We start from the raw sequence: 14,129 nt of genomic DNA, 5'->3' as shown, positions 1-14,129 counted from the left end.
CAGCCTCAAATTTAAGTCTCAGCTTCATTACTGCTCAATCTCATTCATGCTTGCGAATAGGAAGATTTTGTATGAACAATACATTGAATTTCCATCTTTTCTAGTAACAAAACTATGAAAAGGCTTCAGAAGACATGAAAAAATAAAGAAATTTCACATAAACATTTTGATAAATAGACACAAGGCACATCTTATGATAAAAAAATGCAGTATTGTTGCGCATTTGACAAACTTTGACTTGGTTTGAAATGCAAAAGTCGAAAAGCTTCTGAAATGCTTTCCACCAAAACCCTCTGAGACACATGAAACAGAATATTTTAATAGAAAAATACATTTATTTATACAGGGGTTCACAAACCAGGAGACCTGAAAGAAAATGTGATGCTGGGAAAGGTCTATAAAAGGTTCAAACTGGAAAACTGATTTTCCCAGAAGACAGAATGACTCTTAAATAGTTGTGTGTGTAATTCACATAAGAGTGTGTTTATGTGCTGCTTAGTAGTTAGTCAAATGACGAAGTGTGAATCTATCAGGCCTAAAAAACAGGCAAACACCACGATATGATGCTGCAGGGTGACGTGATCGTTATAGTCATGCTGTCGACGAAATCTTTATCGTTTTAGTTTATCGTCTTTGGTTTGAACGAGTCTTAACGCTGCTTAGTGAATAAGATGAGGACAATTAAAAAGTGCATAAAATGCAATAATCGTTTTCGCTAAGCCCCAGTTAGCAAGTCATATTTGAACTGCCATTACACAAGAATCTCGTTCGTTGCCGAGCGATGTACACATAGGCGTAATTTGCGGGTGGGGCGGGTGGGACATGTCCCCACCACTTTTTGCTGAGGTCGATATTGTCCCCACCACTTTTGAAACATATAATAAAAATAAATAAAACATCTCCTGTTAACTAGCAGAGAATTCATTTCGTTCGTTTGTTAAATAAGAGGCGATTTAGCGCTGAAATGTGTTGTATTTTAAATAAAGTGATCAAAGTGCTCGTTGCCGCTACGATCAGTGGTGCGGATACTGTGTTCTCTTGTGGCTCGCACACAGTCTTCACTCGGACGCGCGCTTCAATCCGTTGTGGAGACTCTCTATTCGTTCCGGTGAAATTACAAAACAATATGCACACAAACGTGTCCCTGCCTGATATACAACCACTGATAAACATAATCGGTTTTGATGAGAAATGAAAAAAAAACCCTATCCGAGTGCGGATTAGAACCCAGAACCTCTGACACGCTTGGCAAAAGTTCCGCCACAGGCCCATTTAAATTCACGCTTAATTTTGTCGGATCTATGTATTTATTCACGTGAAAATTCTCACCACTAACAACATATATTAGACCTCATTAAACGACAAATTAAACCCAATGTACTATTTAAATCGACTGCTGAACATCGTAATGTTATTGTACATACATCTGATTTATGATTTAGCATTGAGTTAGCAATGTCCCACCCACTTTTTAAAACAAAGTTACGCCACTGGATGTACAACAAAAAAACAAACAAAAAATGGACGGCAAGAGCGTCAAGCCTCAGGTGAAGAAATCTTTCGAGATGGCTTCCACGAAATTAGGAGCTGACATCATGATCCCAATTGTGCAGAGGACTGTAAAAATGGAGAACGCCATGAGGCACAAACGATCGATCACCGCCGCCGCGAACTTCCATTCATTACACACGTTCTCGTCCTCGTCCTGGTCGCGAAATCGTTTGGCGATATACCTCACTTCCTCTAGGATTTTGGCCAGTTCCAGTTCCAAAGCCCCACCCACGATGCCTCCACCGACTCCGCCCCTGATTCCAGCCCCGCCCCCTAGCGACGGCAGCGTCGACCCCGGCAACTGCACGTCTTCCTCAGTGGACGCCACGAGACGCCCGCAGAGCACACCGTCGTGAGAAGCGTAATGGACGCCCTCCATCCCTCTGAAGCCGATGTACAGCATGTTCCCGCTGACGGACTGCAGCGCCCCCTGGCTGACCGACAGATCCACGCTCGACACGCTCCCACGCCGGGGATGTTTGTTGTGACACGCCAGACGGATCCGGTCCTCGCCGGGCCGGCGCATGCGGAGAAACCAAGCGCACCAGTTCAGGAGGAGAACGCGGGTCTAGACGAGAAAACACAAGCATGATCAGCCGCATTTCTTTCCACCGAAATTACCCAGAACAACAGGGGCTTTCGCAGCATGTTCAGCACCCAAGTCCCACCCCTGAAAGTTCCTGAACTTTGAAAAAGTACTACCTCGCAAGCTGGGACTTTCGGAGGGGGAAATATTTACCCGGAGCTTCATCTAGACCCTGATTCCTGCGGTGGAAACACTCCACAAAGTTCCTAGTTTCTGGGGAAAGTTCCTGCGGTGGAAACGCGACTAATGAAGTAACGATCTCATCCATGCAAATACTACTGTGTTTCGTGATTAGTTTGTTTGAGCACTATTTGCATAACTCAAAGATTCGCTGAGTCAATATGACTGAATCAATGCAGGTGACTCATCATAATGCTGTAGGGATTTCTGGAGGCGTACGCGGCTTTCCTCCTAATTGGTGCTTGAATATTCATTGTCATTCTACACAACGAAGGCCTGACAAATATTATTCAAGCAAAAATGGAAATTAATATTTCATGTTGGCTAGGTTAAGAGTGTGCCTAGAAAACAAATTTGCATAAAGTTTTGTTTCCTAGTGTCCAGTCTCATGCATTTGGTATGAATCGATTCTGATTCACGTCACACATCCTCTGTAGAATGAGGCGACCGGCGCTCGGAAAGACACTTTAACCTTCAACACTTTTAGCACAGAGTGAGAGAGACTGTTGTAACTTTACTTTTTTTATATATATATATTATAATAACAATATATACAGTAGCCCCCATAAGTATTTGGACATTAAATTCACAATTTATAATATATTAATAATGTATGGAATAAAAACAAAATACTAAGATAAAAAATAGGATAAATAAATAAATGTGTAAATAAATAAACAACATTTATTTACTAAATGTATTTAAATAAATAAAATAATGATAATATAATAATATAAATATATTATATTAAATGTACTATAATAAAAATAAATAAATATTTTTGTAACAAAAATTAAAAATACACACAATTAAAAATATAGCAATAATGTATAAAAAAAATGAAACAAGCAAACAAACAAACAAATAAAAATGGGATAAATAAATCAATGCTTTAGTAATGTAAAGCTTTTGTAGCAAATTTTTAAAATGTATTACAAAAAATATATCAATAATGTATGAAACAAAGTACTAAATAAAAAGTGAAAAACAATATAATAAATAATAATAAATAAACAATAACCAAAATGTTAAATTAAATAAAAAAATAATAAAAACTGATAAATGAACAAACAAACAAATAAATAAATGCTTTGGTAATATAAAGCTTAAGTAGCAAAAATACACTCAAAATTAAAATATATGAATAATGTATTCAGTAAGAAAATGAAATAAAAAGCTAAACAAACAAACAAACAAATACAAATATAAAAATAAAATGGGATGGGATAATAATAAATAATAAAAGCTTCAGTAATGTAAAGCTTTTGTAGAAAAATGTTAAATACACAACAAATATATTAATAATGTATGAAATAAAATACAAAATAAAAAGTGAAACAAAGTAAATAACTTACTAATAAATAAATAATAAACAAAATAAAAAATTAAGTAAAAAAATGTCAACTTAACAAACAAACAAATAAATAAATGTAGCAAAAAGTAAAAAAAAATACATGCACAATTGAAAATATATTAATAAAGAAATAAAAACAAAACACAAAAAAGAGAGGGAAAATTAAACAAAACCTAAATCAGTTTGAGATAGTGATGGAGAGTGTTTCTCTTACCCATCGTGGCATCTTGGCTCCGTCAGGATCGTGATAGTGATACTGCAACACCAGAACTGTAGCGATGACTGACAGACCCACAATCACCATGGTGGTCGCAAAATATTGAGCTGAAACACACACACACACACACACACACACTGAATCCACTACAATCCCTGCATGTAGATGATGCATTCATGAGATCTTCAGCGGTGTGTGTCTGAGCTGTGAGAAAACACACTGTGCCATTACAGAACGTCAAGCTTCAGTAAACCCAATCTAATCTGATCCCGAACCCTGGAGAATCTCTCAGTCCGGCACATTTCAATAAAAGAGTCACGGTAAAATGACTCCCTATCTGAACTGATCTGTCATAGTAGGTGAGGTGGAAATATTCAGTTAATAATAATAACTTAAATTTGCATCTGTGACTCACACAATTCCATCATGTGATGCTGTTTTTTGGTCCTAAAAGTGTCAAACTAATTGTATATCTTATTTTATTTGTATTTACTAGTTACTTTTTTTAGTTTGCAAGTTTTGCAACCCTGTTATAACTTACATTTATAAGCAGATGCTTATAATCGAAAGCGACTTACAATAGGGGAAAATTCATATATCAAATATCAAAATGAATATATAGAATACAGATTTACCAGAAATAAAGTAAATAAGGATATCCAACATTTGATGCATTTAAAATTAGGTTATTTTTATGTGATGTTAATTTCATATTTATGGCTGTTATTGCTTTTGAAATAAAGTCGCATGACTCCATTTATGCAAAATGCCAACAGCATGAACATCACTAAAGTCAAACAGATTCTAGACAAGCTTGGTTAAAGAAACATGTGAGATGGTATTTTCTGTGAGGTTATTGGATGGGTTTTCCCTCTGAAACGGTGTGTTAGTGAACAGACAGATAACATGTCAGGGCCGTTTCCGGGTGAATGATTGCACTGGTTTCTAACAGGCCCGTTCGTGAATGATACACAACCATGAATGTGTGGCATCTCGATTTTCAGGGTCTCTAAAGAAGCGTCCGTCATTTCTCTCCATCTGTGCCACTCATTACCATCTGTTTAAACGACACAAGCCCTGCCCCCTCGCTAGCTCCACTCACCAATCAGAGGCACTGAATCTGACGTGGCTGGCATGATCTCAGCCACCAGGAGCATGAAGACGGTGAGCGACAGCAACACTGTGATTCCTGTCATAAAACAGCAAAAACAGGACAGAAAAACACTTTAATATCTGCGATCATTGCATGCTCCTGCAAAACTATTCTATATTAACGCATATTAAATAAGTATTAATCGTACAAGTTAATTGTACGTTTCTGAATTTCTCTAGGCTAACTCTTAGCAGCCTGCAATTAGATTAATTAAAAATAATTTTGAAATTAGTTTACTGCAATTATTAGGAATCAATGTTCTAATATTATATTTAATTATACACAGTATAATGCTTTGTATATACACTCACCTAAAGGATTATTAGGAACACCATACTAATACTGTGTTTGACCCCCTTTCGCCTTAATTCTACGTGGCATTGATTCAACAAGGTGCTGAAAGCATTCTTTAGAAATGTTGGCCCATATTGATAGGATAGCATCTTGCAGTTGATGGAGATTTGTGGGATGCACATCCAGGGCACGAAGCTCCCGTTCCACCACATCCCAAAGATGCTCTATTGGGTTGAGATCTGGTGACTGTGGGGGCCATTTTAGTACAGTGAACTCATTGTCATGTTCAAGAAACCAATTTGAAATGATTCGAGCTTTGTGACATGGTGCATTATCCTGCTGGAAGTAGCCATCAGAGGATGGGTACCTGGTGGTCATAAAGGGATGGACATGGTCAGAAACAATGCTCAGGTAGGCCGTGGCATTTAAACGATGCCCAATTGGCACTAAGGGGCCTAAAGTGTGCCAAGAAAACATCCCCCACACCACCACCACCAGCCTGCACAGTGGTAACAAGGCATGATGGATCCATGTTCTCATTCTGTTTACGCCAAATTCTGACTCTACCATCTGAATGTCTCAACAGAAATCGAGACTCATCAGACCAGGCAACATTTTTCCAGTCTTAAACTGTCCAATTTTGGTGAGCTCGTGCAAATTGTAGCCTCTTTTTCCTATTTGTAGTGGAGATGAGTGGTACCCGGTGGGGTCTTCTGCTGTTGTAGCCCATCCGCCTCAAGGTTGTGCGTGTTGTGGCTTCACAAATGCTTTGCTGCATACCTCGGTTGTAACGAGTGGTTATTTCAGTCAAAGTTGCTCTTCTATCAGCTTGAATCAGTCGGCCCATTCTCCTCTGACCTCTAGCATCAACAAGGCATTTTCACCCACAGGACTGCCGCATACTGGATGTTTTTCCCTTTTCACACCATTCTTTGTAAACCCTAGAAATGGTTGTGCGTGAAAATCCCAGTAACTGAGCAGATTGTGAAATACTCAGACCGCCCCGTCTGGCACCAACAACCATGCCACGCTCAAAATTGCTTAAATCACCTTTCTTTCCCATTCTGACATTCAGTTTGGAGTTCAGGAGATTGTCTTGACCAGGACCACACCCCTAAATGCATTGAAGCAACTGCCATGTGATTGGTTGATTAGATAATTGCATTAATGAGAAATTGAACAGGTGTTTCTAATAATCCTTTAGGTGAGTGTATTGTATAAAAATAGTATGCATTATACAGTACAGACTTCGCCGTATCCACTACACTAGTATTCTAGATGGAGCCACTGTCTTTTAAATGCTATAATGCGATATAGAAAGTCAAGGGATGCAGCACACACACACACACACACACACACACACACAGAGAGAACTAAGACACCATGAAATTAAAGACACACACTGAGCATTAGATGCTCTTGTATTGTAAAATCAGCAGTCCTCGTTTGCTGAATTCAAACCCATTTATCAGCAAGAGCAGACTTTCCTCAGGAGAGACATCTGAGAAGTAGAAAACTTCATTTAGTCTCACTACTCATATCAAAGAGGTGTGTCTGCATGTCATGCGTCTCACCCAGCGATATCTTCTCCCCGGAGTCGGCGGGCAGCAGAAACACCAGCAGCGCGAGAGTGGAGATGAGCACGCATGGGATCAGGAGGTTGAGCCCGTAGTAAAGCGTTCTCCTCCTCATGATCACGGTGAAGGTGACGTCAGGGTATGGCTCCTTACAGCAGTCATAGAACTTCTCATTCCTCCTGCCTGGAACCTCTACAACACACACACACACACACACACACACACACACACACACACACACACACACACACACACACACACACAGGTCAGAAAACCCTAGCAACTGAATAGCAGCACCCAGTCACCCCCCGATAACACCCTAGCAACTGCATAACAAAACCCTATCAACCTCCCATAACACCTTAGCAACTGCATAGCAACACCCTATCAACCTCCAATAACACCTTAGCAACTGCATAGCAACACCCAGTCACCCCCGATAACACCCTAGCAACACCCCGTCAACGTCCCTAACACCCTAGCAACTGCATATCAACACCCTATCAACCTCCCATAACACCTTGGCAACTGCATAGCAACACCCTGGCAACCCCCCCATAACAACCTAGCAGCCACCTAGCAACCTGTCAACCCCCATAACATCTTAGCAACTGCATAGCAACACCCTGTCAACCTCCCATAACACATTAGCAATACCATGTCAACCCCCCTCCCAATAACACCCTAGTAACTGGATAGCAACACCCTGGCAACCACCCATAAAACCCTAGCAAACCAACAGCAACACCCTGTCAACCTCCCATAACACCCTAGCAGCTGCATAGCAACACCCATTCAACCCCCATAACACCTTACAAACTGCTTAGCAACACCCTATCAACCCCCATAACACTCTAGCAGCCACATAGCAACAACCTGTCAACCCCTAAAACACCTTAGCAACATCATAGCAACACCCTGTCAACCTCCATAACACCCAAGAAACTGCATAGCAACACCTAGGATTAAACAAACAGAACAGAATCAAACACAACAGAATCAAATACAAAACACTCAAAAAAGAACCAAAATCAAACATAACAGAATCAAACAGAACTGAATCAAACACAATCATAAACAACAAAATTTAAACACAAATGAATAAAACACAACAGAATCAAAGAGTCAAACACAACAGATTCTGTATTTATCGCTAAAGGATCGACTTTCATTGAATGTTATCAATAAACTTGCTACAGGAAACCATTTATTTATTTTTGGTCAGGTTTGGCTCTTTTTGATACGTTTTCAGAAATATTGTTTGTACGAGAACAGAAATGATCAGGATCAGCATCTGCAGATCAGAAGGTCTGTGTGACCTGACTGCTCTTCTACACATGTGAGGGAATTTATTCTCCCAAAGGTACTGTACGCATCACTTTCAATTACATAAAGGCCACGGCCCATTGGTCAGAGTTCCATCCAATCAGTAGCCTCAATCAGACCATCACTGACCAGCACTGACCTGGTGGAAACGGCACTGAAACCAGGACCACCAGCGAAACATCATACAAAGATATTTCTTAAGATTACTGATCCAAGCCTGAGGATTATAATAATGATGTCCCCATGTCTAATCTTCATGCATGTGCTTTATGAGGGCAGCTAATTATTTTTCTGATCATTTATTTTACGCAACACTGAAACTATGCAAAGTCTCTACAGCTTCTGGCGCTCATAATCTGCACAAATAATGTTCTGGAAGACAGAAATGTCATATACATATCAGGGCATCTTGTGAAATACTGACTATTTATTTACAGATGAATGATTTCACATGCAGTTATGAGGGAAATCTCTGCTTCATCTTTGTGTGCGTGTATGAAATTATGCATGACAGATGCTATTATGTAAAACTTGTTTGTTTCCATCCAGTGTTTCTGAACATCTGCCTCAAATCACACGTCTCACCTAAAACCAACTCCACCAAAAATTATTTTCATGAATTGGAATGAGACTAAATGAAAATTAGATATGTTGAAGTTGTAAGTAAAATTACTCAAACTTAAATAATGTAATCAAAACTAAATAGACATTTAGAAACTAATAAAAAGTACAAAATACAACAAAATTATTAAAACTGGAAAACATTTTTTTATTTTATTTTAAGTTTAAGACCTAAAATGAGTAAAACACAACAAAATTATTAAAACCAGATAACTAAAATCCAAATAAATCGTTTAGTTTAAGCCGAAGTAATACAATTACTAAAAGTAAAACTGAAATAAAAATGTATAAAAAAACAATTTACTTTAAAAGACTAATAAAAAATAAATAAATAAAAACATTATTAAAACTGTAAAACTATAATTAAAATATAATTTGTTTAGTTTAAGCAAATAATACAATTATTAAAACTAAAACTCTTTAAAAAACTAGTAAAAAAATGACAAAACAACCAAATTATTGAAACTACAGTATGAAAATGGAAAATATACTAAATTAAAACTAGTAAAAATATTAATAAATACTATAATAATATTAACTGTTATAGACAGTGTACAATTATAATATCATGTGTCTTAGGGCATTTACCATGGTACCAGCATGGTATTTTTTGCATTGTGTTAGATTATCACATAAATAACATGGTATATGATTATGTTAAAGATTCAGCATGACTGTGTGAAACTCACCAACCAGATCCCATTCCCCGTTGGCGATGTAGCCGGTGATGTCGGCCTCCAACATCTGCAGGTCCAGAGACCATCCGCCGTACGTCCACGAGCCGAACTTCAGATCGCAGCGCTGGACGTCGAACGGGAACCAGCGCACGTCGATGTAGCACGTGCTCTTAAAGATCCCTGAACAAGTCAAGTCAGCTTTATTTCAACACACAGCGATGCCACTGAAGAACCTTTCAGTCAAATTTCTTAAAATAACTTAAAAGAATTTCTTTTTTAAGAACACTTACCTTTCCTCGGGTCATTTTGACCCGAAACTCTTTTTTATTATTTTTTTTATTTTTTATTTAGTGTTCATCAGAGGTGTCCAAGACACTAGGACTTTTGTTGCACTTGCACACACACACACATTTTTTTTTTTAAAGGATTCAAGGAGTTTTGTGGTTGAAATTTTAAAAAGTAACAAATCCTTCCCTCACGGGTCCATTTGACCCCCTTAGGAATGAATGGAATTTGAGGAATGCTTCAGTACACATAGAAAAACCTAAAAATGCTTAAAATTCAAGCTAAAAATGCTAAAACTATACCAAAAAATTATTTTATAATGTCTACATGTGTATCTGAATGCATACTGAAGGTAACTGACTTTAGGACCCAGCGGAACAGCTCATTTACTCCATTTAGAGCTATAAGGCCATCTCGAGTCATGAAATATCATGTTATATTATTATTTTTCCTCAAGAGGTCGGCAAAGACACCCAATGTAAGATATTTTGAGCTGAATTAAAAGGTTTATGCATGAAATTGTGAGTTATTTTGAACTTAAGTTAAAAGAATGTGAGGAATGTGCTTAAATTACTATTTATTTATTTATTGATCAAATCTAGTAATTTAAAGGTAAATAAAATAAAAAAGTAAATTGCATTAAAAAATGTAAAAAAATATTATCAAAATGAAATAAAATAAGCTTTATGGACAAAAAAATTAAGTATAATTTTAGGGCTTTGGGTCATTGTGACCAGCGAGGGAAGGATGAGGGTTAAGATATCTAAAGAATCTTTTGTGGAATTGAAAGGTTCTATGAATATTCAAGGTTTTTCATGGTTCATCAATGCCAATAAAGAACTTTTATGTTTAGGAGCGTATGTTAATCCAAAGCATAGCCAAAAATAATTCCCCATATATCGGACGAAGACGAAAGACATCTCGTGAAGACATCATCCCTCTGAAGACAAACGCCTGTGAATCTAGTTTGTTCCTCATTACTTTTGATTCTGAAGGCCTTCCACACCCATTCTGTACTTTCAGGCTGAGACTCGTATGTGTGTGTATGTATTTGTATTGATTTCTGTCAGTGGACAGGTGGCTGCTTCCTCACAGTAATCGAGACGACACACTCTGAGCTGAAAGTGTGTGTTTTCCAGGTGACAGGTGAGTTAAGGTCACCCTGAACCCTGTTAAGTCCACTAGGGATTAATGTCCCCGCCGCTGCCTTCGAATCACGTCACGCGGATTGTGTTTATGAGACGAGCGCACGTGAGCAGCGCAACAATGTGGCAGTGACCTCTGGGAAACTCAGGATTTACTTTGAGCCTTGGCTAGGATGATGAGAATAAATCAGGACAGGCTGGAGACGCGGCGCTGCGGATGGAAGCGGTTTAGCAGATTGACAGAAGTGAGTAGGTACATTTTTATAACCTATTAGACCGTTTAAATAAAATAAAAAATTTCAGATGGAACTTTAGGTATTTTGGAACTATAAGTATTATTGGAACTTTCTATATTTTGGAACTTTCTATATTTTGAAAATAGATATTTTGGAACTTTCTATATTTTGAAACCAGATATTTTGGAACTTTAGGTATTTTGAAACCAGATATTTTGGAACTTTCTGTATTTTGAAACTTTCTGTATTTTGGAACTATACGTATTTTGGAACTTTCTGTATTTTGGAACTATACGTATTTTGGAACTATACGTATTTTGGAACTATACGTATTTTGGAACTTTAGGTATTTTGGAACTTTAGGTATTTTGGAACTATACGTATTTTGGAACTTTAGGTATTTTGAAACTTTCTGTATTTTGGAACTATACGTATTTTGGAAATTTAGGTATTTTGGAACTTTAGGTATTTTGGAAATTTAGGTATTTTGGAACTTTAGGTATTTTGGAACTTTAGGTATTTTGGAACTATGTATTTTGGAACTTTCTATATTTTGGAACTTAAGGTATTTTGGAACTTTCTGTATTTTGAAACTTTCTGTATTTTGGAACTTTAGGTATTTTGAAACTATGTATTTTGGAACTTTCTGTATTTTGAAACTTTCTGTATTTTGGAACTATAAGTATTTTTGGAACTTTCTGTATTTTGGAACTTTAGGTATTTTGAAACTATGTATTTTGGAACTTTAGATATTTTGGACTATGTGTTTTGGAACTTTGTGTATTTTGGAACTTTCTGTATTTTGAAACCAGACATTTTGGAACTTTAGGTATTTTGGAACTATGTATTTTGGAACTTTAGGTATTTTGGAACTATGTATTTTGAAACTAGGTATTTTGGAACTTTTTTTAAATAGATTTTTTAAATTTACATTCCCAGGAGGACTTGGATAACTTAACACACCCACATGAAAACTTTATCTCATCATAACAAGCAGAAATGGTGAGTTTTGTCAGTATTTTACCTGGCGGCAGGTACTGGCAGTATCCAGAAGAGTTGATCAGCACGTTAGTGTGAAATGCGGCATCAAATCTCTCATCAGCACTGTTAGAAACCAAAGACAAAGAAGAGGCTCAGTTTTCTTTTGTGTCACGCTTTGATCACGACATCATTCCAGGGTTATTATCGTTTAAGCTCAGTTGAAGCTCAAAAATGAATTACTGGAAATAAATAAAAAATCTATAACTGAATCAAAATAAATTACAGTATTTAAGAAAAAACATAAAACTAACAAAATGACAAAAGCATATAACAAAATGACAAAAAATTTAACAAAAATTTTAAAGAAAACTGAAAATATAAAAAGCAAATTCAAAATATGAATAAAACCAAAATAACACTGCATGATTCCCAGATATTAATTTGTGTTAATAAAATAAAATATTAATATTAATTAAAAAAAATTTATAATAATGTTGCCTTGGCAATAAATTGAAATAAGTTTATGTTGAAACACTAAAATGATTAAATAAAAATTAAAACTGAAATAAAAATAAATTAAACCTAATTACCTTTATAAAGATAAAACTAAAATAACACTGAATCATTCCCAGATATTCGTATTCCTAATCATAATAAATAAGCACTGCACGTGTCCAAACTTTTGACGGGTCGTGCGGCGGATTGGAAGTGCATCACCTTGCAACTTTAGCAGGACAAACAGAACTATAAACCAGGAGCGGCGCGAGTCTGGAGTCAGCGAAGTAAATCACAGTTATTTAAGAAGCCACAAAACTGCCAAAGATGACAAAGTCACTGACGCCCGAGCGCAGCGATCAGAGAGAGAGAGAGAGAGAGAGAGAGAGAGAGAGAGAGAGAGATTCAGCCATGACAGCAATCAAAGGCCAAACCCCTCATTCACTGAATTGTCTCGCTATTCTGACAGAGATGAAGGGAACATGTGCAAGAAGAGACAAAAGCTGAGATCACATCTTCCACAGTGACATAAAACTATAATCAATGCGGTCTGATCATAAACACTGTACAGGAGGTAAACAAACCCAGCACTGACCAGCATTCTTCATATCTTCTCGTGTTCAGTGTCTTAGCTTGTGTTTAAACTGTGTAATCCAACCGGATGGACATTTACTAAACGATTAAAGTAATCATCAATCTTAAAGTATATGTGAAGGTCAAAATAAATGAGAAGTGCTGAGAATTAAAAAAACGGGCAGGTAATTTTCTCAGTAAAGGTTGAGTGAGAAACACATCTCAGTCTTCACTGACTTCCCTTAAATCACTGTAATCAATGCATTCGGATACAGTCGGATTGGCTATCGCTCCCGAGTCCCGGATGGGACGGGAATTGACAGAAATCCAATAAAGATTTACACACTTTCCGATTTGATGATGCAACATTTGCACAGACTGAAATTATCATATCTATTAAATAATATAATTATATCATAATTACATAGTCAACTGACCTGATCCACATTAAAGTTTAAAGATGTTTTTGCATACAATAATTAAAGAGGACCCATTATACCCTTTTAGTCTTGATGTTGTTGTTAGTCTCTACTAGAACAGGTTTTCCTGCTTGAATGTTGATTATTTTCCTCATATTCTCCATTGTTGCGGCTCCTCTCTTCTCAGTCTGTCAGTAACGCTGTTTAGTTCCTGTCTCTATGAAGCCCCTCCTTCTGAAAAGCACACTGTGCTCTGATTGGTCGGCTGGAGCAGTGCGTTGAGATTGGTCGAGCGCTTTAAGTGTGTTTGGGAAATGTTTCAACACACTACTAACTAACTCAACCAGGCCCCGCCCCTTTATTCTGCGTATGAATTATTATAATGAGGAATATTGTGACGTGTTCGTTCCCGGAAGAAACTCAAGACTACAATGAGTTCAGAAACACTGACACTGATAT

At 37.2% G+C, this 14,129-nt stretch overlaps 1 protein-coding gene across 1 annotated transcript in view; it reads right to left on the bottom strand.

Moving 5' to 3' along the window:
- Positions 1-297: 297 nt before the first annotated feature.
- LOC309491223 (neuronal acetylcholine receptor subunit alpha-7) overlaps positions 298-14,129 on the bottom strand; it is a 23,124-nt gene continuing 9,292 nt past the window's right edge. The window contains exons 5-10 of the mRNA XM_082160693.1: positions 12,227-12,306; positions 9,549-9,716; positions 6,910-7,104; positions 4,991-5,077; positions 3,886-3,995; positions 298-2,119 (exon numbers count right to left, since the gene is read on the bottom strand). Coding sequence (XP_082016819.1) covers positions 1,544-2,119; positions 3,886-3,995; positions 4,991-5,077; positions 6,910-7,104; positions 9,549-9,716; positions 12,227-12,306 — 1,216 coding nt within the window. The 3' untranslated portion in view covers positions 298-1,543. The remainder of the gene's footprint in view (positions 2,120-3,885; positions 3,996-4,990; positions 5,078-6,909; positions 7,105-9,548; positions 9,717-12,226; positions 12,307-14,129) is intronic.

The sequence above is a fragment of the Leuciscus leuciscus genome (assembly GCF_965113295.1).
Source record: "Leuciscus leuciscus genome assembly, chromosome: 25".
In the NCBI taxonomy this organism is placed as follows: Eukaryota; Metazoa; Chordata; class Actinopteri; order Cypriniformes; family Leuciscidae; genus Leuciscus; species Leuciscus leuciscus.
Note: the sequence above shows the minus strand (reverse complement) of the source record. Positions and strands in the feature narration are given on the sequence as shown.